The sequence below is a fragment of the Mobula birostris genome, chromosome 13 (assembly GCF_030028105.1).
Source record: "Mobula birostris isolate sMobBir1 chromosome 13, sMobBir1.hap1, whole genome shotgun sequence".
NCBI classification, from domain to species: Eukaryota; Metazoa; Chordata; class Chondrichthyes; order Myliobatiformes; family Myliobatidae; genus Mobula; species Mobula birostris.
Window position 1 is genome coordinate 19,313,190 of NC_092382.1, and position 27,633 is coordinate 19,340,822.

General features: G+C 45.7%; 1 protein-coding gene across 1 annotated transcript; it reads left to right on the forward strand.

Annotated features, from left to right (window-relative positions):
• Positions 1 to 178: 178 nt before the first annotated feature.
• LOC140208516 (NACHT, LRR and PYD domains-containing protein 3-like) lies at positions 179 to 27,633 on the forward strand. Its single transcript, XM_072277253.1, has 11 exons — positions 179 to 258; positions 6,554 to 6,650; positions 10,005 to 10,364; positions 10,923 to 11,089; positions 13,980 to 14,151; positions 14,258 to 14,323; positions 23,847 to 25,584; positions 26,087 to 26,173; positions 26,329 to 26,499; positions 26,655 to 26,822; positions 26,987 to 27,633. Exons 2-11 carry the CDS (start codon positions 6,641 to 6,643, stop codon positions 27,075 to 27,077), a joined length of 3,030 nt encoding a protein of 1,009 aa, XP_072133354.1. The 5' UTR covers positions 179 to 258; positions 6,554 to 6,640; the 3' UTR covers positions 27,078 to 27,633.

Consider the following 27,633-nt stretch of genomic DNA (forward strand, 5'->3'; position numbering starts at 1 on the left):
TGCCGGTGATATTGAACCTGATTCTAGTATTGACATGAGAGACTCATCAATCCCGTTTACCGCGGAGCTGCAGCATCTGCAGGTTTGTGTCCGCTCCCCCACCACCGCTCTCCGCCCACCACAGCGCTGGAGACGCGGAGCTCATACTGCGCATGCTCAGTCTCGATAGTCGGTGGTTTCCTTTCCGTTCAGTGTTGATGCGGATCGTCGGCGGGGAGCCGGGGGAAGATTGACTGTCTGCGGGGGAAGCTCCCATCGGTGAGTATTGAGGCCGGTCCCGAGCGGGAAATCTGACGATGGGTAGTGAGTATCGTTAAGTCACACGGACAGGCGGTTTCGGTCCGGGTTGCTGGCCAAAACTTGCCGGGGTCGATCCTGGTTGTGGGACCTTCACACCGAGCCGCCGGAGATGAGCCTCCGCTCAGCCCCTGTTGCTCTAGTCCTGGGAGCGGGATGAGGCGGGATGCTGGAACTACTCCCATCTGTGGAGTTGTACCCGGGGATCTTTATGTCCATCACCCGGCCCGGTAGCGGATCTAAACTTCACCTGCAGCGATGCCTGGGGTCGACAATTGTTTTACATAGTTCCAGTACACGGGAAGCGGCCATTCGGCCTGTCGTGCTTTTGCAGACAGAGAAGATTAATGGCAGTAACTCCACGTTCGAGGCATTTCCCCACGTGTATGAGCAGTTTTATCTTTCACCCATTGAGACCAGTAGTGACATCCAGATCAGTGACGTCATCTCTTTCTGTCTGGGCATTTTGTTCTTGATTCCATTCCCCTGTTACGACTTGCCGATATTTCCGGGTATATGACCATATTAATGTGAGAATTAAGCGTATTCCATTTATGTGTGTGTGTGTATATATATATTATCTGAATGGGGGCTGATTAGGAAAAGGGGAGGTGCAACGAGACCTGGGTGTCATTATACACCAGTCATTGAAAGTGGGCATGCAGGTACAGCAGGCGGTGTAAAAGGCGAATGGTATGCTGGCATTCATAGCAAGGGGATTCGAATAGTGGAGCAGGGAGGTACTACTGCAGTTGTACAAGGCCTTGGTGAGACCACACCTGGAGTATTGTGTGCAGTTTTGGTCCCTTAATCTGAGGAAAGACCTCCTTGTCATAGAGAGAGTACAAAGAAGGTTCACCAGATTGATTCCTGGTATGGCAGGACTTTCATATGATGAAAGACTGGTTCGCCTAGTCTTATAGTCGTTGGAAGTTAGAAGATTGAGGGGGTATCTTATTGAAAGGTATAAAATCCTACAGGGATTAGACAGGCGAGATGCAGGAAGATTGTTCCCGATGTTGGGGAAGTCTAGAACGAGGGGACACAGTTTGAGGATAAAGGGGAAGCCTTTTAGGACCGAGATTAGGAAAAACTTCTTCAAACAGAGAGTGGTGAATCTGTGGAATTCTCTGCCACAGGAAACAGTTGAGGCCAGTTCATTGGCTATATTTAAGGGGGAGTTAGATATGGCCCTTGTGGCTAAAGGGATCAGGGGGTATGGAGGGAAGGTTTCTGAGTTGGATGATCAGCCATGATCGTACTGAATGGCGGTGCAGGCTCGAAGGGCCGAATGGCCTACTCCTGCACTTATTTTCTATGTTTCTATATTTCTATGTGGGTTCCTCAATAGTGTGTACACTTTAGTGAAAACTCTCTACAGATGTTCCAGAGGAAAAACTCGTTCTCTCTGATGTTTCCACACAATTAAAGTGGGGAATCGTTTATTATTGTCATGTACCGAGGTATAGTGAAAACCTGTCTTGCGAACCATCCATAGTAATCAATACATTACAACAGAACATTGAGGTGATGGAAGGTAAAATAATAACTGAATGTAACAAATCATTATGGTTACAGAGAAAGTGCGGTGCAGGTAGACATATGGTCCAAGGTCACATGGAGTTAGATAGCGAGGTCGACAGTCCATCTTATTAAGCTGTGTCCTATCATACTGGGAACATTCAATTTGATATCACAGCAAAATGGAGGCCATCCTTCAGCCCAGTGGTATGTTTCTGTTTTCTTTTAATCTTCCACCGGATGGGTGGGGAGAGGTGAGAATGTCCAGGTTTGTGGAGAACTTTGATTCTGTTTCCTGTTTTGCTGAGGCAACGGGGAATATAGAGACAGTTCATGGGGGGTGGGGGCGGCCTGTTTCTATGTTGTGCTCAGCTGTGTCCACAGTTCTCTGATGTTTCAACTTCTCATGGGCAGAGCAGCAGCCGTACGAAGGCGGGAAGTATCCAGATCGGATACTTTCCATGACTCATTGATAAAGTTTGGTCAGGGGCAAACGGTATATGCCAAATTTCTTATTGTTTGTTCTAGCTGTGTCATTTTAGGATACCTCACTGATCAGTATCAGCAAACTTTCTTCTGACCTATGTCATCGTTGTAAAGTGCTCTCTTTCACCTTTTACTTCATTTAATTTTCCAGGATTCGTTGTTGTTTTATTATTTTTTTCTTTTTTTGTGTGTTTTTGTTGTTGTTTTTTTTTCCTTTGTTAACAAGAACTACCAGAGGTCTAATTGAATACAGCACGAGGCAGGGTAAAAGCAGGCATTACAATTTTAGTTTCCCCGTTACAAAATGGCTGCAGTGTTAATCTTTGTAATAATGAAACTCACAGCATCTGATGTTGAGTTTGTTGTTTCCTTTTTCGGTTATTTTCGGTGAGCCACTTCCTCCGTTTCCAGGGTAACGGCCCGTCAGAGCTGCAGCAAGTGTTGTACTTTTTATCGCTCTGTGGTCACCGCCTCTCAGCGTAGAGACAGTGGCCTCAGGAGCAAATGTAACAGAGTGACAGTGGGAGGAAAGGATGCTGTGAGCATTGACTGTATGGGATGTATTACACCAGGGTCAGGATGAACTGAGAACTAACAAATGGGTTGGGGTGGGGTGGCATTTACTGTTTAGGGTGTTGTTGATATTTTACAATCAGTTACTATCTGTGCATTAAAACGAGGAGGGAGAGAATACTACAGTTGCAGGAAATTCAAAGTAAGGAGGAGAAAATACTGGAAACGCTCAGCAGATAGGCAGCATCTCGAACAGTCTCAGTTCTGAAACTGGGTCTTCCACCATTTGTCCTTTCAGAGATGTAGTCTGATGAACTGAGTTCCCAGCATTTTCTACTGTATAATTTTACATTTTGTTCCTGCTACACTGCAGGAAACATGGCAGCCAGCTGTACTGGGCGAGATCCCACGCAGCAAGAAGATTGAACTGGGATTAGCTGAGACACTGCCGCATATTACCGGCAGCAAAGAGCCCTGGGAGAGTTGGTGCTTGAGATACAATCTTGGGATGGGGGCTCTAGGAATATGGAACTGGTAGTGTTTGGGCTTCGGTCTACGTTGGTGCTTTTACAGATGTGGCTGGATGTTCCTCCTTCCGCAGTGAAGCAGACGTCTCCAGGGGCTGGATATTGGTAGCGTGAGTCTGTCAGTGTGAGATGTGGAAACACCCAATGTGATATGTGGAAAAGATGTGTGAGGCTCTCGGTGTGGGCTGTGACCCTCTGAGGTTGGATCCTGGAATACCACACGTTTTCACCCAGATAAAATGAATCAGGGGATCAGGTTGTCCGGGTTTATGAGATGTTGAGCGAGTATTTCTGTTCTGTGCTCAGATGTTTGGTTCTGAGGTTCTGAAGTTCTGAAGCAAAGCAGAGAATGAGTTCCCATTCCATCCCTCGCAGGGAGAGGCTGTGATTAATACGCTATTTTGTGTTTGCCCCAGTAGAAATAGACCGGGGTTTCAGAATTCAATTCACTTTTGGAAATTCCCCCTCACTGTCAACTGTCTATCTGCCAGTGGGAGTCAAAGGGAAACTCAAGATGCTGAAGATAGAACAGAACATGGAACAGTACATCACAGGAACAGGTGCATCGGCCACAATGGTGTGCCAAACCAGATAAAAAGTAAATCAAACCCCCCCCAAAAAAAAATAATGACGCCTACGTACACAATGTCCATATCCTCTCAATCTTCCTCACACCCATGTGCCTACCTAAACATCTCTTAATAGCTTCCAATGTGTTGGCTTCCACCACCATAACAGACAATGCATTCCAGGCATCCACACCTCTCTGAGTAGAAAAACTTACCCTAACATTTCCTTTGCAACTACTCCCTCACACCTTCATTGCATGTCCTCTGGTATTAGACATTTATAAACAGTGAAACAATACTCCCCGTCTACTCTATCTATGTCTTTCATAATCTTATAAACCTCCATCCGATCTTCCCTCAGTCCCTACCACTCCATGGAGAACAACCCAAGATTTTCCACTAAAAACTGGATGATGTTTGAATCCATTCTGATGAAAGGTTAGGAAACCGAATTGCTAACTTTTTTCCTCTCCCCACAGCTGTTCCTTACCTGCTGAGCATTTCTAGTGATTCCAGTTTATCTGTATTACATTCACCCTGGAACATTTTGTGAGAGTTGACAGAAGAGTAAAGAAGGCACAGCTTTTCCCAGTACATTATCCTGGTACCAATTGTCCTGTTTTCCCCGGAAATGTATTCAGTACAGCTGTTGATAACAAGGTTCACAAGAATAATCTGAGGAATAAGCATTATGCATGTGGAGCATTTGATGGACCTGGGCCTGTGTTCAGTGGAGTTCAGAGGGATGGTGGTTGGGGTTTGGTGGTGGTGGGGGGGGGTGGAAGTTAGGGCGGGGGTGATTATTTACACCAACTGAATAACAGCAAGTCTGGATGCAGTGGGAATGGAGAGGGTGTCTTGATTAGACGGAGAGTCTGGGATCTGAGAGTGCTGCCTCAGAATAAAGAAGCTTCACTTTAAAACTGAGGTGAGAGCAATTACTTCAGCCAAATGTTGGTTCATCTGTGGAATTTGATGTCACAGAGGGTGGTGGAGGCTATTGTTGGGTATATTCATGTTCTGGATTGCTAAATGGGTTGAGTATTATAGCAGGGAAGCAACAATACAGTGTTGGAAAAATAATCCTTCATGATTGATTATGGAGCAGACTAGAATGACCATTTTACCTAATTCTGCTATGTATTATGACTTGTACCATGACTGAATGATGACCTATCAAAAAAAAAGAGAAAATCTGCAGTTTCTGGAAATCCGAGTAATGGATGGCATGTTATCACCATTACACAGACCTGACTGTTACAAGGGCAGGATTGGTGTTTGATGCTCCAGGTTTTAGTTGTTTCATAATACATATGGGGGTGGGGGGTGAATGGGGGGGAATTCTCTGTACTAATTAGGGATGGTATCACAGCGACATACACAGAGGACATCAATGTGGGTGAAAGTCAGAAACGGAAAGGGGGCTATCATTCTGGGAGTATTCTATAGGCCTCCCCCAAAGCCACAGGGATAATGAGAGCAGATAACTTGGCAGCGTTGGGAAAGGTGCAAAAGCAACAAGGTTGTTATCATTGTTGACCTCAACTTTCCTGATGTTGATCCAACCTCCTTGCTCCAAAATGTGTCAATGAGGCAGAATGTGTTGTGTGTCCAGGAAGTATTCTTGACCTAGTATGTGTATGGGCTAACTCGAGGAGTTGCCATACTGTATCTAGTATGAGGCAATGATGCAGGTCAGATGACAGATGTCACGATGGGTGGCCCTTTTGAGATAGTAACCACAACACCCCAACTTTTATCATGGTCATGGACAAGGATAGTAGCAGACCCTACGAGACAGTATTTAATTAGTGGATGGATAGTTACAATGGTATTCGGAGCAACTTTGGGGTGTAAATTGGGAAAACATTTTCAAGGGGAAATACACAATGGAAATGTGAAGGTTGTTTTAGGAACACTTATATACAGTTCCACCCACAGTGAAAGAATGTTTATATAAACAAACTGTGGTCACAAGAGATGAGAACATTTAAGCAAGAGGGAAAAGGAAGCATTATTTAGGTTTAGGAAGCAACATCCAAGCAAGCCTCTAGGAAATTATAAGGTAGCCTGGAAGGAGCTTAAGTAATGACTTAGAGGTCGAAGGAACTTGAGGTGTCCTTGAGAAGCAGGATGAAGGAAAGCCCAAGGCGTTCTACATGTGGGAAAAGAAGAGGAGGATGAATAGATTGAGGGTAGGACTACACAGGAGCAAAGGAGGAAATGTGCCTGGAGGATGCGGTGATGCGGTGCTTAATGAATGCTTTGCTTCAGAGTTACCAATGAGATACACAGTGATTGTGACGATAGCAGTTGGGATGTGTAGATGGAGTGAAGAGGACAAGAGTGAAATGGGCCCAACACAGGAAATTGGGACCAACTCTGTGGGCACTGTGGTCAGCATTGTCTCATTGTGCTGAAGGGTCTGTGTCTGTGCTCTGTTGCTCTCTGACTCTGTCAATAGGATTCGCCAGATATCACTGGACTGACGTACAGACATGGTGTGGGAGTTGATGTTAACAGGGAATGTTTGTTCCCTAAGCAAACTGCTGCTCTGATACACAGGGTGGCGATACGGTCACATTTTGCAAAGAATCGTACTCTCTCTGACTCACTGTCTGCTTGTTGTATGTAATTCAGGGCATCACCAACAGCTGGAACTGTCCTGCACCGCGACCAAAGTGTAAACAAGACGACAACAATCGACAATCATCAGTCAGAATCAGAATGGCTACAGGTATGTTCACTGGGATCTTTATCATTAAACTTCTGTCCTGTAGCTGCACTTCGAAGGTTCAATCGTTAGGCATTAATATCGAAATAGTAAAATGGATTCAGCAGTGGCTGGATGGGAGATGCCAGAGAGTAGTGGTGGATAACTGTGTGTCAGATTGGAGGACGGTGTGTAGCGGTGTGTCTCAGGGATTGGTAGTGGGTCAAGTGTTGTTTGTCATATATATTAATGGTCTAGATGATGGGGTGGTAAATTGGATTAGTAAGTATGCAAATAATACTAAGATAGGTGGCATTGTGGATAATGAAGTAGATTTTCAAAGCTTGCAGAGAGACTTAGGCCAGTTATAAGACTGGGCTGAAAGATGGCAGATGGAGTTTAATCCTGAAAAATGTGAGGTGCTACATTTTGGTAGGACTAATCAAAATAAGACATACATGGTAAATGGTAGGGCATTGCAGAATACAGTAGAACAGAGTGATCTAGGAATAATAGTGCATAGTTCCCTGAAGGTGGAATCTCATGTGGATAGGGTGGTGAAGAAGGCTTTTGGTTTGCTGGCCTTTATTAATCAGAGCATTGAGTATAGGAGTTTGGATGTAACATTGAAATTGTATAAGGCATTGGTAAGGCCAAATTTGGAGTATCGTGCACAGTTCTGGTCACCAAATTATAGGAAAGATGTCAATAAAGTTCAGAGAGTATAGAGGAGATTTACTAAAATGTTGCCTGGGTTTCATCTCCTAAGTTACAGAGAAAGGTTGAACAAGTTAGGTCTTTAGTCTTTGGAGCATAGGAGGTTGAGGGGGGACTTGATAGAGGTGTTTACAATTATGAGGGGGATTTATAGAGTTGATGTGGATAGGCTTTTTCCATTGAGAATGGAGGCGATTCAAACAAGAGGACATGAGTTGAGAGTTAAAGGGCAAAAGTTTAGGGGTAACATGAGGGGGAACTTCTTTACTCAGAGTGTGGTAGCTGTGTGGAACGAGCTTCCAGCAGAAGTGGTTGAGGTAGGTTCGATGTTGTCGTTTAAAACAAATTGGATAGATATATGGACAGGAAAGGAATGGAGGGTTATGGGCTGAGTGCAGGTTGGTGGGACTAGGTGAGAGTAAGAGTTCGGCATGGACTAGAAGGGCCGAGATGGCCTGTTTCCGTGCTGTAATTGTTACATGGTTACTAGTTCAGATGAAGAAACTTACACAGGTGCTAACAGGGCAGAGAAAAGTGTCATTGATCCCACTGGTAAAGCAGCTTTGTGTAATTGATCAGTCCAACAGTCCCAGTGCAGGGACCTGACACCAGTAATGGTCGAATGACTTCGTTCACCAGGCAAAGCTCCACCTGAGTGAAAGGAGCCGGAGACCCTGAATCAGTAGGTTGAGAGTGAAACACAAACAGGAATGTGACGGCGGTGTTGTTTGTTACGTAAAAGTCCAGGCTCAGGGTTTGTTGCACATCGGCCTGTTTAGAGGTGAAAGACATCTCCAACTTTTATTTATAAAATTCAGATGAGGGAAATTTTCCAAACTCTGAGGGAAAGTAGATGAGGGAAATTTTCCAAACTCTGTTTTCTGTAACCGAGCCGAGAACATTGCCAGCCTTGGAAATGGCTGAGGATCAGGAGACACTTCATTTTAGATAAACTTGTGGTCTGGTTTGGTGTATCACTGTCTGGTATGGAGGGGCTACTGCACAGGACCGAAAGAAGCTGCAGGAAGTTGTAAATCTGGTCAGCTCCATCTTGGGTATGAATCTACAAAGTACCCAGGACATCTTCAGGGAGCAGTGTCTTAGAAAGGCAGCGTCCATTATGCAGGACCTTCAGCACCCAGGGCATGCCATTTTCTCACCGTTACCATCAGAAAGCAGGTACAGAAGCTTGAAGGCACACACTCAGCGATTCAGGAACAGCTTCTTCCCCTCTACCATCCGATTCCTAAATGGACATTGAATCTCTGGACACTACCTTAGATTTTTTTAATATACAGTCTTTCTGTTTTTGCAAGTTTTTAAAAAATCTATTCAATATTCGTAATTGGTTTACTTGTTTATTTTTTTTATTCAGTATTTTTTTTCCCTGCTAGATTATCTATTGCATTGAGCTGCTGCTGCTAAATTAACAAATTTCACATCACATGCCGGTCATAATAAACCTGATTCTGATTTTGTTTTAATATCCCAATCCATGTCTGGTCTGTGGCCAAATGGTGAAAGTGAGTTCTCAATATTTCCCTCTTGAGATGATCTGCTACCTGAATTTAAATTCCCAGTGCCTCTGATGGGAGACCCGGTATAACCAGTGACCAACTGTCACTGTCTCCGGTGGGCATTGTGATTGTGCTCAACTCTGTGATTCCAGGTGGAATAAAACAGAGATTACAGCCTGGAAATGAATCCTTTTATTTGTGTTTACAGCCTCCTCTGACTGCGTGCAATTTATACTCATCACCCGCCACGTGAAAAAATGCCCCTTCAGTCCCTTTTAAATTTCTGCCCTCGAGTCTCAGACTCCCCTAACCTGGGAAACATATTATGACTATCCACCCTCTCTGCACCCCTGATTACTTTATGTACGTGTGTAAGGTCACCCTTCAAGCTCCCCTGATCCAGGGCAAACTGTCCCAGCCGAAACATATAACACAAAAACCAAGCAGCTCCATCCAGTAACATACTTGACAATCTTCTCGACAGTCTTTCCAGCTGAATCACATCCATCCTATAGATCAGCAACCGCAAATGAATGCAAAGCTCTCTCGGTGAGACCTTAAGTTTAGCTACGAGCACGCCAAGATGCTCCCTTTGCCAATGACTTGTATAGTTGTTACATGACAATCATCCTCCAGGTGACGGGATGGGACCCAGGGGACCAGGCATCAAGGCAATGGTCAGTCTGTGACCCAGGGGACAAGGCAATGTGTGACCAAGCAAATGGAGAATGTGTGATCTAGGGGATCGAACCATGAGTAATCCAATGGCTTGTTTGTGAGTGACACAGGTGACTGGACAGTTTGTAACCCAGGGAGATTTATGTTTATGAAAGATAATCCCAGTGATAATTCCCGGTATCACCTGATGCTGTTCCATTAATAACGGCTGGTTATCAGTGTGTTCAACTAATGTGTAGTCGGTGATCAGTATTACTGTGTCTATCCAGTTCTTTTTCTGGGAGTGGATGTGTCCAGACACCGGCTTGTCGGGATGGTCACCTAGCAGGAAGTGTGGTTCACATTCACCAGCACAGTCCCACTCCAAATCTGGTCAGCCGGAGTCTCAGCTCCATTGCAGACACCCATTGTGAATCCTTGTTTGAGTATAAATCACTCTAAACCTGCTATTCCTCATTTACTTCAGGTGGGATAATGAATCGAGTAGGGAAAGGACTGAAGAGGTTGTTACCAGTCAACTCATCGAGGGAAGATGATCGGGACACGGGAAGCAAGGTACCAAAGCAGGGTCAGATTGAGAGCAATGTCCCAGTGGAATGCGGTCCAGCCGCAGCAGAAGTGGAGCAAATTCAGCCCAGAGACAGTGACGTCAGAGATACTGAGCAGGACCCTGGAACCGGTACAAGTGAGGCGACTGTCTGTCAGCCCAGAGACAGTGACATCAGAGACACTGAGCAGGACCCTGGAAACGGTACAAGTGAGGCGACTGTCTGTCATCTCGGAAGCTCATTAAACACGGAATTGTCAAGTGTCCAACAAGGAGCAGGTGAGTGAAATATGAGGGTAATGTGTTCACAGAATGAGGCAGGAAGCGGGTAAATGTGATTCCTTGTTGGAGGGTTGGTCAGAAGGGGGAAATGTGTAGGTGTGGTACATGTGGTGTAGTGGGGCACCCGTTAACCCCACTACAGGAAATGTACCACCTGCTCTGATGATTTCCAGTATGTGTATCGGAGGAAATGCAGCTATTCAGATAAGAAAGTATTTCCGCGATATGATCTAATGGAAATGTATTCACCAGGATGGAAAGAGTATCTCTGGGAAGCAACTATCGTTGACAGTCCCAACATTTATTGCCCATCTTAAACTCAAATAGGTGAGTGGGTGCGATGGTGAGAGAGACAGGTTCCTAGTGAATGTGATCCTTCTGGTAACGTCATGCCCAGCGCATTGATGGGTCGGTTTTAAGGCCAGTGTTGGAGATTAGGACAAAATCCATGTTTCCAGCTGAAGGCAGGTGAACACTGGTTTGTTGGGTTGGGTGAGAGCGGTGGAGACAAGCGATATTTCAGTTTGTGACTACATTCACTTTTTATATTCACAGAGCCAGAGTTTACAATCTCCGACCTCCTGGCAGAGGGGGGTGAATATCGACTGTACCAACTGACAAAGTTCTACAGGGACAGACTCAAACAAGCGATTGAAGAAAAGGTTGAAAGACTCGGTTGGATGTTGACAAAGGAGGGACATTTCAGTAGAGAAGAAAATGAGGTGAGTGTATTTAGTGTATTGTCACCGAACTGCCGGTATCAGAGGGAATAGTGATCAATATTCATCTCCTGCACGTTCTAGGAGTTCCACATGGCAATGGAGACTTTGATCTCTGATCGTCTCCAGCAGATCTGGTTTCAGCTGTTGAGGTGGAGAGTACTGGGAACTACAGGTTCAGCGTCGCCTTTTCCTCTCACACGTGCTGTATTTATCAGTGTGATATACGAGCAGTGGCTGCATATCTGGACTGTTGAAAAGGCATTCAGTCTAAAACTAATTTTGTGTCTTATTAGGACCGTCGGTCAAATTCACCTCAGCTCATTAATCCAGGATGAATATTAAACTGTCAGATTGTAAACTGGGACAACTGGCTACACTGCGATACTTGAGGGAGGGAAACCTGCTGACCACAGCTGGTCTGGTCTCCATCTAAGTTCCCTAACAGAGTGGCTGACTTGTCATAGTCATAGAAAAGTACAGCACAGAAACAGGCCCTTTGGCCCATCTATTCCATGCCAGACTACTGAAGCTGCCTATTCCCACTGACCTGCACTGGGCCATGGTGCTCTATACCCTTACCATTCATGTATCTATCCAGACTTCTCTTAACCACTTGTACCACTCGCACTGCTAGCTCGTTTCACGATCTCACCACCCTCTGAGTGAAGAGTTTCCCCTCATTTACCCTGTCTATACACCTTATAATTTTGTTTACCTCTATCAAATCACCCTTTAATCTTCTATGTTCCAAGGCATAAAGTCCTAACCTGTTCAATCTTTCCTTATACCTCAGGTCCTCCAGTTCCAGCAACATCCTTGTAAATTTTCTCTGTACTCTTCCAACCTTCTTTACCTCTGTCCTCGAAGTAAGTGATCGGGTCTGCACACAGTACTGAAAACTAGGCCTCACCAACGTTTTATTCACGTTCAACATCATATCTCACCTCCTGGCTAGTGTGCCAAATACTTTCTGTCCAATCTATCAACCTTTGCTGCCACTTTTAATGATTATGCACCTGTTCTCTCAGATCACTTTGTTCTACCACACTCCTAGGCCCTACCGGTCACTGTATAAGTTCGACCCTGCTTGGTCCTTCCAAAGTGCAACATGTCGCACTTGTCTGCATTAAATTGCATCCGCCATTTTTTCAGCCCATTTCACAGCTGGTTTAGACACCACTGCAAGGTTTGGTAGTCTTCCTCACTCTCCACTACACGTCCCCACTCTTGGTATCATCTGCAAATTCGCTGATCCAGTTAACCACATTTTCACCCAGATCATCGATAGAGATGACAAACAACATCGGATCCAGCACCGATCCCTGTGGCACCGTACATGTTACAAACTCCCAGTCAGAGATTCAACAGTTTCTAACCACACTCTGTCTTCTTCCAAAAAACCATTGTCTCATCCAACTTACCAGTTTACTTTGACTGCTGAGCAACTGAACATTCTTGCCCACCCTCCTTTGCGGTACCTTGTCAAATGCCGTGCTAAAGTCCAAGTATACAACACCCACTTCCTTCCATTCATCAACTTTCCCGGTAACTTCCTGGTCCAACATTCAGATTGGTTAGACATGAACGACCACGCACAAAGCTGATATCGCATGACATCAAAAATCAATAGGTTGTCCTGAAAGGGCATATATATCAGACGAGCATTTTGGTAAGCTATTTTACATTATTAGCTGGCCTACCTTCATATTTCACACTCTCTGTACTTACAGCTTTTAATTGCTTTCTGCTGGTTAGTAAAAGCTTCCCAGTCCTCCAGCTTTCCACTATATTTTGCTATATTCTATGTATAGAGATTGTTGATCATCCTCCCTTTGGAATAATCCTTCGTATTTGGCATTATCTACCTCTACCTGTGTCTTCTGAATCGCTTTCAGAATCTTCATCTATTCCTGCTTTGCTGTTACCTCTGCTAATGTCCTCTTCCAATTTATTTTTGCCCAGCTCCTCTCTCATTTCTCTGTAATTCATTTATTCCAGTGTAAACTGATACATCTGACTTTTACCTTCTCCCTCTCAAACTGCAGTGTCAGTTCTGCTATTTTATGATCACTGCCTCTGAAGGGTTTATTTACCTTAAGCTTCCCAATCAAATCTGGTGCAATACACAACACCGAATCCAGATTTGCCTTTCCTATAGTGGGCTCAACCACAGGCTTCTCTCAAAAACCATCTCATAGGCATTCTATAAATTCCCTCACTTGGGATTCAACACCGACCTGATTTTCCAAAAGCTACCTGCGGAATGAAATTCCCCATGACTATTTTAACATTGACCTCTTTACATGCCTCTTCTCTCTCCCACTGGAATTTGTAGCCCACATCCTGGTTACTGTTCGATCACGGTCATTTTGTTCCTACGCAGGATATTAACAGCTACACCGTCCAAACTGCTATCACTTCTTTAGAAGGACATTTCATTTTTTATGACAACAGAGTCACCCAACCCTTTCACCCACCTGCCTATCCTTTCGATTAAATATGTATCCTTGGATGTGAGCACCCAAATATGATCTTCTTTCAGCCACGATTCAGTGATGCCCACCATCCATTTTTTGTTCTCTCGCTCTCCCCGTCTTCCGTTCTTGTTGTCACATCTTTTTGATGTAATGTTACACATTGATGGATAAGTAAATTAATCACGTTGAATATACTGCAGGGTGACAGTAAATCCTTATTCTTTCACAATATTGATTTAGAATTTCCCTCAGCTACTGTTTCTCTGTTAACGACTGAACCCAGGGAGGATCAGGCAGCAGCCCAGTGACTGCATCATTTCTGAAGCTACTGGGACCATGAACAGATATTTTCCTGCACATTCTCCATGTCTGTCTGTCTGCTTCACAGTAAATTTATTACTTTCCTTTTCTAGAAAGTCACTGAACTGACAGAGAAGGGAAACCGGACTGAGAGTTCCAGACTCTTCCTCAGTTTGGTGATGGGTAAAGGCTCCCGGGCCCGGAGGGCGATGTGGGAATCCTTTGTGACATGGAGGACTGAGTTACCGAAGTTGGACAGAATACTGAGGGAAATACAGGAACTCGGTACGTTAAAACCACACACTGAACACAAAGGCACATTGAAATAAACATTTTAGTAATTTTAATTATTTTAGCTCTGTTTCCATGGATTCTTTTTATATTTAAACAGGTCCTGATCCACAGGAATACATGAACATCGCCCAAGGGTTATCTGAATTACCCACTCAACTGATAGGTGAGTGATGAAATGCTCAGTTCAAACCACACCTCAAGTGTTAGTCTGTGACTTGGCAAAACCTGGGAATCAAAATTCACCATTAGCCATTCGCTGATCTCTGGATTGAAGTAACAATTCAAAGTATCTCTCTTTGCAGCCTGAATATTCTACATTTTATTTTTCTATTAATCCATCTGTTGGTTCTGCTGAAGACTTCATTCCAGGTCCTAATGCTCTGGGAATGCCCACACACCCCAGGCAGGCTCCTGATACACTGTATGACCCAGTCCAGGTGACTTTTCTATCTTCAGACCTTTCATCTTCCAAGCCCCTTTTCCTTTGTAATAGCACTACACACAATTCTGTTCACTGATGTTCTTTACCTTTTGTAATTCCGCTAGTGACTTCCACAGAGTTTGTCTGGCATTTCCTTTTCACCCATTACTGCAGCTACAATATCATTTTTCAGCGGTCCAATATCGACCCTCTCCCGTTTTTTTACGCTTTACATATCTGGGAAAGTAAAAAAAATATACTTTGGTATCCTTTCTTATATTATTGACCATATCCTTGCATTTGCTGTACATTCATGTATATCTAGGACCATATATTACATAGTTGCCTTCGACATGACCCAGATATTAAATTCCAGATACCAGAACTCTATGAAAAAAAACAACCACAATTGCTGTAAATTTACCACATCTCACCTTAACCAAATGCTCTCTGGTATTAGACACCAGTATTATGTAAAATTAACAAACAAAATACAGGCTGTCAACCCAAATCTTATCTCTCAAACTTGTGTACCTCTGTCAGATCTCTATTCTAACTCCAGAGTAAACAAACCAATTTTATCAAACCTCGACTTGTAGCACATGCCACTGAATCCAGGCAACACCCTGATGAGCCTGTTCTGTACCCTCTCCAATCCTTCTAAAAGCTGGACAATCAGAAGTGAATACAATACTCCAGATGCAGATATAAAATTCTCTAAAAGTGGCGTCACAGGTAGATAGGGTCATAAAGAGAGCTTTTGGTACATTGGCCTTTATTAATCAAAGTATTGAATATAGGAGCTGGAATGTTATGGTGAGGTTGTATAAGGCATTGGTAAGGCCGAATCTGGAGTATTGTGTTCAGTTTTGGTCACCAAATTATAGGAAGGATATAAATAAGGTTGAAAGAGTGCAGAGAAGGTTTACAAGGATGTTGCCGGGCCTTGAGAAACTCAGTTACAGAGAAAGGTTGAATAGGTTAGGAATTTATTCCCTGGAGCGTAGAAGAATGAGGGGAGATTTGATAGAGGTATATAAAATTATGATGGGTATAGATAGAGTGAATGCAAGCAGGCTTTTTCCACTGAGGCAAGGGGAGAAAAAAAAGCAGGGGACATGCGTTAAGGGTGAGGGGGGAAAAGTTTAAAGGGAACATTAGGGGGGGCTTCTTCACACAGAGAGTGGTGGGAGTGTGGAATGAGCTGCCAGACGAGGTGGTAAATGTGGGTTCTTTTTTAACATTTAAGAATAAATTGGACAGATTGAAGACAAGTGCGACGTGTTGCACTTTGGAAGGACCAAGCAGGGTCGGTCTTATACAGTTACCGGGAGGGCACTGAGGAGGGTGGTAGAGTGAAGTGATCTGGGAATACAGGTCCATAATCATTAAATGTTTTGGATGGGGTTTGCGTCTTGACAACTTGATTGAGTTCCTCCAGGATGTGACGATGGTGATGGATGAAGTTACACATGGATGTTGTCTGGAAACCATAGAAACGATAAAAAAAACTACAGCACAGAATCAGGTCTTTTGGCCCTTCTTGGCTGTGCTGAACCCCAAACCACCTCAAACATTCTCTCTTTCATACTCCGGTGAGGCAGAAGCTATAAAATGGTGAAGGTGTGTACCACCAGCCTCAGGGACAGCTTTAAATCTGCATTTATAAGACCATTGAATGGTCACTTACTATGTTATTATTGGCTCTTAATAATAATAAGACAATTATTTAATTGTAGCATCGTGCATCTCGTAACTAATAACAACTCACTTGGATAACCACATTATACTCACAGGAGAGCAGAAAGAATACCATTTGGGTATGAACAACAGATAACAGATTATGTAATTTTATTTCAAAACCTGTGGAAAGCAGAAATCTTTCAGTGTAATGTTGTCTATCAAAAAACATTTGATTCTCTCCCTCACATGGTTAAGAGAGGTTCCAAATAGATATAAAATTCATCCAATACTTGTGAAATTTCTACAACATCTGATGAATCATTGGCGTAAAATAATCATCCTATTAACAACCACAAAGAGACAACCACCATTATCAAAATAAATTGAGGGTTTTTCCAGAGAGACTCACTAAGGCCAATATGGTTTTGTTTGGCTTTAAACCTGCTCATAATTTACTGAAATGGACAAAAATTAGGCAACAAATCAGGTAAAAATACGAATTATACCTTTGCACAGCTATACATTGATGATTTGAAATTATTTGCTCTTGCATCAGCAAAGCTGAAACAAATAATTCAAATAATGGAACTAATTTCGAAAGATATAAGCATGAACTTTAGACTAGAAATATACAAAACATGAAACATAAAGGTGCAATAGAGCCAGTAAAATATCAAACAGAGCATCAGGATACAATGCAACAGAATATCAAACATATATTTAGGATATCAATAAGCAAAGAAAATAGATAATTGTGTGATAAAGGAAAACCTTCCAACAAAATTTACTTTAAGACCAAAGAAAATCTGAATTTATTGCAAGTCTGAAGAAAATCTGAATTTACATCAAGGATCAAGAAAATCTGCCAAACAGAGCTGAACAGTAAAAATATAACAAAGGTAGTATACAGTCACTATGCGTATATTGACGTACAGTTTTGGTATAATATCCTGGTCTGAAACAGATCTGGAAAATATGCAAAGAAAAATAAGAACTTAAATGACAGTTTCTAGAAAACACCATGTGCACTGGATCACACTTAGATTGATATGAATGAGGACAGTATGAGTACGATGAAAAACAGATCTAAAAAAATGAGACAACAGCCAGATAAAAATTCTCAGAATCAGGGTTAATATCACAGACACATGTCGTGTAAACTGTTTTTCTGCACCAGCAGCACAATTACAGTAAAGTGTGCTCGGTGAGTGTGTGTTTATGTATGCACTTGTAGAAATAGAGTTGTATCAGCGTGAATTGATCAGTCTGATGTCCTGGTGGAAGAAGCTGTCACGGAGCCTGTTGGTCCTGGCTTTTATGCTGTGGTACCGTTTCCCGGATGGTAGCAGCTGGAACAGTTTGCGCTTGGTGAGACTTGGGCCCAGAATGATCCTTCGGGTCCTTTTTACCCCGTCTCTGAAATGTCCGGAATAGTGGGAAGTTCACATCTACAGATGCACTGGGCTGTCCGCACCGCTCTCTGCAGAGCCCTGCGATTGAGAGAAGTACAGTTCCCATACCAGGTAGTGATGCAGCCAGTCAGGATGCTCTCAACTGTGCCCCTGTAGAAAATCGTCAGCATTTGGGGGCCCATCCCAAACTTCCTCTACCATCTGAGGTGAAAGAGATGCTGGTGTGCCTTTTTCACCACGCAGCCGGTGTGCACAGACCATGTGAGATCCTCAGTGACGTGAATGCCAAGGAAATTAAAGCTGTTCACCCTCTCAGCCCCAGATCCATTGATGTCAATAGAGGTTAGCCTGTCTCCATTCCTCTTGTTCTTGCGACATTGCGACCAGCTCCTTTGCTTTTGCGACATTGAGGGAGAAGTTGTTCTCCTGACACCACTGTGTCAGGGTGATGACTTCTATGTAGGCTACCTCGTTATTATTTGAGATTTGGCCAATCAATACAGTATCGTCAGCAAATTTAATTAGCAGATTGGAGCTGTGGGTGGCGACACAGTCATGTGTATACAGAGAGTAAAGGAGGGAGCTTAGGACACAGCCCTGAGGGGCACCTATGTCGAGTGTCAGAGGGGCAGAGGTGTGGGAGCCCACTCTTACCACTTGCCGGTAATCTGACAGGAACTCGACGATCCAGCTGCACAAGACAGGGTCGAGGCCGAGGTCTCTGAGCTTCTTGTCCAGCCTGGAGGGAATGATGGTACTGAATACTGAACTGTAGTCCAAGAACAGCATTCTCACATACGCATCCCTCTTCTCCAGATGTTCAGAGGTGCTGGCTGTCCACTCTATCTATTCTTCTTAATATCTTGTACACCTCTATCATGTCTCCTCTCATCCTCCTCCTCTCCAAAGAGTAAAGCCCTAGCTCCCTTAATCTCTGATCATAATCCATAATCTCTAAACCAGGCAGCATCCTGGTAAATTTCTTCTGTACCCTTTCCAATGCTTCCACATCCTTCCTATAGTGAGGCGACCAGAACTGGACACAGTACTCCAAGTGTAGCCTAACCAGAGTTTTATAGAGCTGCATCATTACATTGCAACTCTTAAACTTTGTCCCTCGACTTATGAAAGCCAACACCCCATAAGCTTTCTTAACTACCCGATCTACCTGTGAGGCAACTTTCAGGGATCTCTGGATATGTTCCCCAGATCCCTCTGCTCCTCCACACTACCAAGTATCCTGCCATTTACTTTGTGTTCTGCCTTGGAGTTTGTCCTTCCAAAGTGTACCACCTCACACTTCTCCGGGTTGAACTCCATCTGCCTCTTCTCAGCCCACTTCTGCATCCTATCAATGTCTCTCTGCAATCTTTGACAATCCTCAACACTATCTACAACACTACCAACCTTTGTGTCATCTGCAAACTTGCCAACCCACCGTTCTACCCCCACATCCAGTTCGTTAATAAAAATCATGAAAAGTAGAGGTCCCAGAACAGATCCTTGTGGGACACCACTAGTCACAACCCTCCAATCTGAATGTACTCCCTCCACCACAACCCTCTACCTTCTGCAGGCAAGCCAATTCTGAATCCACCTGGCCAACCCTCCCTGGAACCCATGCCTTCAGACTTTTTGAATAAGCCTACCGTGTGGAACCTTGTGAAATGCCTTACTAAAATCCATGTAGATCACATCTACTGCACTACCCTCATCTATATGCCTGGTCGTCACCTCAAAGAACTCTATCAGGCTTGCAGGACACAATCTGCCCTTCACAAAGCCATGCTGACTGTACCTGATCAGACCATGATTCTCTAAATGCCCATAGATCCTATATCTAAGAATCTTTTCCAACAGCTTTCCCACCACAGATTTAAGGCTCACTAGTCTGTAATTACCCGGACTATCCCTACTACCTTTTTTGAACAAAGCAACAACATTCACCTCCCTCCAATGGACAATGAGGACATAAAGATCCTAGCCTGAGGCTCAGCAATCTCTTCCCTCACCTAATGGAGAAGCCTGCTGAATATTCTGTCTAGCCACGGGGACTTATCCTTCCTAGTGTATTTTAACAACTCCAACACCTCCTCTCCCTTAATACCAACATGTGCCAGAACATCAGCCTCACTCATATTGTCCTCACCACCATCAAGTTCCCTCTCATTGGTGAATACCGAAGAGAAGTATTCACTGAGGACCTCGCTCACTTCCACAGCCTCCAAGCATATCTTCCCACCTTTATCTAAAAGGAACCTACATTCACTCCTGTCATCCTTTTGTTCTTCACATAATTGAAGAATGCCTTGGGGTTTTCCTTCACCCTACTCACCAAGGCCTTCTCATGCCCCCTTCTTGCTCTTCTCAGCCCCTTCTTAAGCTCCTTTCTTGCTTCCCTATATTCGTAAATAGACCTATCTGATCCCTGCTTCCTAAACCTCATGTATGCTGCCTTCTTCCACCTGACTAGATATTCCACCTCACTTGTCACCCATGGTTCCATCACCCTACCATTCTTTGTTTTCCTCACCGGGACAAATTTATCCCTAACATCCTACAAGAGATCCCTAAACATCGACCACATGTCCATAGCACATTTCCCTGCAAAAACATCATCCCAATTCACACCTTGTAGCCTCATAATTTGCACTTCCCCAATTGAAAGTTTTCCTGTCCTCTCTGACTCTATCCTTTTCCATGATAATGCTAAAGGCCAGGGAGTGGCGGTCACTGTCCCCCAGATGCTCACCCACTGAGAGATCTGTGACCTGACCCGGTTCATTACCTAGAACTAGATCTAGTATGGCATTCCCCCTCGTCGGCCTGTCAACATACTGAGACAGGAAACATCCTGGACACACTTAACAAACTCTGCCCCATCTAAACCCTTGGAACTAATCAGGTGCCAATCAATATTAGGGAAGTTAAACTCACCCATGATAACAACCCTGTTATTTTTGCATCTTTCCAAAATCTGCCTCCCAATCTGTTCCTCTGTATCTCTGCTGCTACCAGGGGGCCTATAGAATACCCGCATAGAGTAACTGCTCCCTTCCTGTTCCTGACTTCCACCCATACTGACTCAAAAGAGGATCCTGCCACATTACCCACCCTTTCTGTAGCTGTAATAGTATCCCTGACCAGTAATGCCATCCCTCTTCCCCTTTTTCCACCCTCTCTATCCCTTTTAAAGCACTGAAATCCAGGAATATTGAAAATCCATTCCTGCCCTGGTGCCAGCCAAGTCTATGTAATGGCCACTACATCATAATTTCATGTATGTATCCAAGCTCTCAGTTCATCACCTTCGTTCCTGATGCTTCTTGCATTGAGGTACACACATTTCAGCCCTTCTACCTTACTGTCTTTACACCGTTTATTCTGCTTCTCTTTCCTCAAAGCCTCTCTGCATGTTAGATCTGGCTTTACTCCATGCACTTCTTTCACTGCTCTATAGCTCCGGGTCCCATCCCCCTTGCAAATTAGATTAACCCCTCCCGAACCATGCTAGCAAACCTACTTGCAAGGATATTGCTCCCTCTCCTGTTCGGGTGCAACCCATCCAATCTGTACAGGTCCCACCTTCCCCAGAAGAGATCCCAATGATCCAAAGATCTAAAACCCTGCTCCCTGCACCAACCCCTCAGCCACGCATTCAACTGCCATCTCCTCCAATTCTTACCATCACTGTCACGTAGCACTGGCAGCAATCCTGAGAACGCACCCTTGAGGTCCTGTTGTTCAGCCTTCTGCCTAGTTCCCGAAACTCACACTTCAGGACCTCATCCCTCTTCCTGCCTATGTTGTTGGTATCAACATGTACCACGACTTCTGGTTGCTTTCCCTCTCATACCAGGATGTCGTGCACCCGGTCAGAGGCATCCCGGACCCTAGCACCCAGGAGGCAACAAATTACGCGGGTCTCCTTCTCACGTCCACAAAATCTCCTGTCTGCTCCCCTGACTATAGAGTCTCCAATGACGACAGCTCTCCTCTTCTCCGTCCCACCCTTCTGCACCACAGGGTCAGACTCAGTGCCAGAGGCCCTGCCACCGTGGCTCACACCTGGTCAGCCGTCCCTGCCAGCAGTATCCAGGACGGTAAACTTATTATTCAGGGGAATGGACACAGGGGTGCTCTGCGCTACCAGACTACACACCTTCGCTTTCCCCCCTCTGACTGTCACCCAACGACCTGCTTCCAACAGCCTAGGTGTGACTACTTCCCTGTAGCTCTCATCTATGACTGCCTCATTCTCCCTTATGAGTTGAAGGTCATCCAGCTGCTGCTCCAGATTCCTTACACTGTCTCCCAGATCGCCCAGATCTTGACACACTGTGAGACCGCACACTCACCTGACAGGGCCTGACACACTGTGAGACCCCAAACAAGGACCTGACACACTGTGAGACCACACACACCCCTGACAGGCTCCTAACCCACTGTGAGACCCCAGACAACCATGATAATGTCCTGACACACAGTTAGACACCACACACAGCCCTGACAAGATCCTGTCACACTGTGAGATCCCACAAACCCCTGACAGGTTCCTGACAAACTGAGAGACCCAACACACACCTGAGACGGTCCTGATACACTGTGCGACCTCACACACCCCTAACAGGGACTTGACACATTGTGAGATGCCACACTCCCCTCAGAGGGTACTGACAAACTGTGAGACCCCATACACCCCAGGCAGGGCCCTGACACACTGTGAGACCCCGCACACCCCTGACAGAATCCTGACACACTCTGAGACACCACAAACACCTAAAAGGTCCTGACACACTGAGACCACACACTCTCCTGAAAGGGTCCTGACACACTGAGAGACCCCACACAAAAATGACAGGGTCCTGACACACCGTGCGACTGCACAGACTACAGACAGGGTCCTGACACACTGTCAGACACCGCACACTCCTGACAGGGCCCTGACACACTGTGAGTCACCACACACCCCTGACAGGGTCCTGAGATTGTGAGATCCCACACACTCCTGACACGGTCCTGACAGACTGAGAGACCCCACACATTCCCTGACTAGATCCTGTCACACTGTCAGACACCACACACCCCTGACAGGGTCCTGACACACTGTGAGACCCCAGACAACCCTGACAGTGTCTTGACACACTGTGAGACCCCACACACCCCTGCCAGGGCCCGAACATACTGTGAGACCCCACACAGCCCCGGACAGGGTCCTGACACACTGTGGGAACCCACACGTCCCTGACAGGTTCCTGACATACGGTGAGAATCCACACACCCCTGAAAGGGTCCTTACACACTGTGAGACCCCACAGACCCCTGGCACGGTCTCGACTCACTGTGATACCCCACACAACCCTGGCAGGGTCCTGATGCACTGTGAGACCCCACACACCCCGGAAAGGGTCCTGACACACTGAGAGACCCCACACACCCCTGACAGTGTCCTGAAACAGTGTGAGATCCCACACGTCCCTGAAAGGGTCCTGACACACTGAGAGGGCCCACACACCCCTGACGGGGTCCTGACACACTGTGAGACCCCACACAACCCTGACAGGGTCCCGACACTGTGAGACCCCACATACCCCTGACAGGGTCCTGACACACTGTTGGACCCCACACACCCCTGACAGGGTCCTGACACACTGAGAGGGCCCACACACCCCTGACGGGGTCCTGACACACTGTGAGACCCCACACAACCCTGACAGGGTCCCGACACTGTGAGACCCCACATACCCCTGACAGGGTCCTGACACACTGTTGGACCCCACACACCCCTGACAGGGTCCTGACACACTGAGAGACCCCACACACACTCGGCACATCAATGCTGGGGATTGAAAGTTTCTTCCACAGGAATAAGTGACAGCTGGAACAGCAGTGGAAGGTAGTCCAGTACGGGACAGTCGGGGGTCAGTAAACTACCAGGGAAATACTCACCTTCACAGCACAGTTAATTGTGAAATGTGATGATCTGGTGTTTATCTGGACCAGGCCTCCCTGTCCAGTCAGGGGTCTGTTAATGGATTTTACTTTGCTGTACAAGCATCCATTGATTAATCCAAATAATGCAATAACTTTCAGCTAATTCTTCTGTGTTTAAATATTGATTTCTGAGATGAGGCATCTAACAGTTTGTTCACTGTCTTTTCCCATGGAAGATGTTCAGCAGAAACACAAGGAGACTCTACGGGCACAAACTGAAATGCTGAGAGTGAACACGATCCTGATGAGGGAGAAGGTGAAGGTTTTCCAGCTGGTTGATCGATACGCTGAGCTCACGGTCATTTCTATTGTTCGAGATCAGAGACTGGTGGAACATGAGCTGCTGGCAAGAGGCAGAGACCACGAGGAGTGGAGAGAGGAACATCTCCGTGGAGAGCTGGAAAAAATCCGAACTGATCAGTTATTCCAGAGCAGTTTTTCCCAGAGTAAATCCAAATCTGGGAGTTCGGCAGCAGTGGCCGGAGTCGCGGGGATTGGGAAAACAACAATGGTACAAAAGATTGTTTATGACTGGGCCACGGGGAAAATATACCAACAATTCCAGTTTGTCTTCAGTTTCAAATTCCGGGATTTAAACTCCATTAACTGCAGAATAAACCTGAGGGAACTGATTCTGGATCAGTATCCTTACTTTAGGAATATCCTGAGAGAGGTCTGGAAGAACCCAGAGGGATTGCTGTTTATATTCGATGGTTTAGATGAATCCAAACACAGAATCGATTTTGCTGATAGTCAGAGAGATACGGAACCCAAGCACCAGTGCTCAGATCCCGAGTGGTGGTGTGAAGTGTCTGACATTGTGTACAGTTTAATCCAGGGCAAGCTGCTCCCAGGGTGTTCAGTGCTGGTGACCACCCGCCCCACTGCGTTACATTTATTGGAAAAGGCAGAGATCAGTGTCCGGGCTGAAATCCTGGGATTTGTTGGTGAGAAACGGAAAGAATATTTCATCAGGCATTTTGAAGATCAGACGGTGGCAGCAGCTGTTTTCAAACACGTGAAGGAGAACGAGATCCTGTACACCATGAGCTTCAACCCCTCCTACTGCTGGATCCTCGCTCTGGCACTGGGCCCCTTCTTCACACAAAGATTCAGGGACCCGCAGCGAGTTCCCAAGACCATCACCCAACTGTACTCCTGCTATATTTACAACATCCTGAAAAACCACGGCCGTGAGATTGAGAACCCCCGTGATGTGTTACTCAGGGTTGGTGAGATGGCCTTCAGAGGAGTGTACGAGAAGAAGATTGTGTTTACAGATGGAGATTTGATCAACCACAACCTGCAGCCTTCCCAGTTCCTGTCCGGGTTCCTGATGGAGCTTCTGGAGAGAGAGGATTCTGCCCGGTGTGTGGTGTACACATTCCCACACCTCACCATCCAAGAGTTTGTAGCTGCAGTCGCACAATTCCTGATCCCAGATGGCAGAGATATTATGAAACTCCTCACTAAAGCCCACAGCACGACAGATGGGCGGTTTGAGATATTCCTCCGTTTTGTTGCTGGTCTCTCCAACCCAATGACAGTTCGGGGCCTGGAGGAGTTTCTGGGTCCATTTCCTCATCAAACAGCCTGCCGGGTGATTGACTGGGTGAAGGAGGAGGTTAAACGCCAGAGTGGAAACATGAGGAATGAAGCTGGTAAAGGGAGCCTCCTGAACACATTGCACTACCTGTTTGAGTCTCAGAATCGTGGACTGGCTCAGGCCGCACTGGGATCTGTGGAAACACTTTCATTCAGTGGAATGACACTGACCCCGATTGACTGCGCGGTCCTGTCTCATGTCATCGGACCCTGTGATACAATAAAACGGCTCGACCTGGAGAACTGCCACATTCAGTGTGAGGGAATCCAGCGGCTGGGACCCGGGCTGCACAAGTGCCAAGAGTTGAGGTAACTTGATTTATCTCTCACTCTGAACTGTGAAACTGTTACATTGTGTTGTTTCAATGTAGAGGGATTTGGGTAAAACTGTAGTAAATCAAATTGTGAAGAATTGTGACAAATGCCACCCCACTTTGTCCTGTGGGATCTCTCTTCCCCATCCCCCTTCCTCCTGTTTCTTCCACCGTCTCCCACAAACCTTCCTCTCTGTGGGATTTTCTCCCACACTTCAACCCTGCCCCTCCTGACCCTCTCACATCAGGAACACTTTTCTAGCCATCGGGGAATGAGACAGAATATGTGGAGTTTACAGGATCACACCGACAGACTAAATTACCGACATTCGGTGAATACCCTGGAGCTGGGCAGTGAGGGACATTGACAGTGATGGGAACTCCAATCAGTGATTTACTGAAGGGTTTAATGTTTCCTGAAATATCCGAGTGAAAGAAATTCCCTCAGACCCACGGTTTGAATCACTTTGTTCATCAATTTGTCTGTTTGTGTTTAGACTTGGGGAGAATGACCTGGGAGATTCAGGAGTGAAACTGGTGTCTGCGGCTCTGAGGAAACCAAAGTGTAAAATACAGAAACTGTGGTAAGTACCAGACTGTGGGAGATTGTGTTTACAGTCACTGTGTGCCTGACACTGAACATTAATGTGATCAGTAATTGTGTTAATGATAAACACTGGGGATTTGTACCGTCTCCAGTCTCTCTGTGTCCTTCACCCTCACTCTCTCTCATCTCCAGGCTGAAACATGTCGGTCTCACAGATTCTGGTGCCGAGGGTCTCGTCTCCGCTCTCAGTACAAACCCATCACTGACGGTGCTGAACCTGAGTAGTAATAAACTGGGAGATTCAGGAGTGAAACTGGTGTCTGTGGCTCTGAGAAATCCGGAGTGTAAAATACAGAAACTGTGGTAAGTACCAGACTGTGGGAGATTGTGTTTACAGTCACTGGATGTGTGACACTGAGCATTAATGTGATCAGTAATTATGTTACTGATAAACACTGGGGATTTGTACCATTTCCTGTCTCTCTGTGTCCTTCACCATCACTCTCTCTCATCTCCAGGCTGGACAATGTCGGTCTGACAGATTCTGGTGCCGAGGATCTCGTCTCCGCTCTCAGTACAAACCCATCACTAACGGAGCTGATCCTGAGTTACAACTCGCTGACAGACCGATCTGTCCCCGCTCTCCGCCGCCTCATACTGACCCTCCCGAGTCTGGAGTGGATCCTGTGAGTGTTTGTGTTAATGTTCAGTGTGATAAAATATCAGCAGATCCGCGGGTTTTCTGCTGATATTTGTCTGTGAGTGTTGTTGAAACATTAACCCCAGTCCCCTGTTACTGACACGGTTGTGTAATCTGATTATTTCATCTTTACTGTTCCATGTGTTTCAGGCTGCTGGGGAATCAGTTCAGTGGGACCGGGAGGAAGGAACTGAGATCTCTGCAGGGAGTCAGACCCGGACTGACAGTGGGGATCCTGTGAACATCTGAATGTGTGAACATCCCTGCCCGCGGGATGGGGACATTTTGGCCGAAACCCCGCCGTCCCCTTTAACTCCCGCCCTTCCCCTTACCTTTAATGGCCACGCGCCAGGTCTAATTCCCAACGGTTTTAACGGAACTGGCTTCAGGCTCGCGCTGTGAGCCATTCGTTATTCTGCGGTAGTGACGTATTTCCACCTCCTGTCCAGCGGCGCAGCTTCCGCCGGATGTGCCGGTTCGAGACTCTCCTATTTGAGACTCCAGGGAATTACAGAGACAGGAAGATCCCGGGTGCCGAGGCTCAGTCTGGGACACCGGTGTCCCGGGGAGGGATTATACGGGGAGAGACTCCTTTTGCTCCCTTTGCTGAGGACGGTGCATTCGGCAAGTCTGTTAAATTGACAGACAATTGGCAGTGACCCTGGATCTGCAGCGATCCCGGACATGGCCCTGAAGTGTGATTTTATAAACTCAAACACGGGGAATTCTGCAGATGCTGGAAATTCAATCAACACACATCAAAGTTGCTGGTGAACGCAGCAGGCCAGGCAGCATCT

Bases quoted from the DNA above. Each gene is read 5' to 3' on its own strand.
- LOC140208516 (XM_072277253.1), top strand. The intron at 10,365-10,922 runs GTGAGTGAAATA...TTATATTCACAG, and splicing joins AAGTGTCCAACAAGGAGCAG to AGCCAGAGTTTACAATCTCC. The intron at 11,090-13,979 runs GTGAGTGTATTT...TTCCTTTTCTAG, and splicing joins TCAGTAGAGAAGAAAATGAG to AAAGTCACTGAACTGACAGA.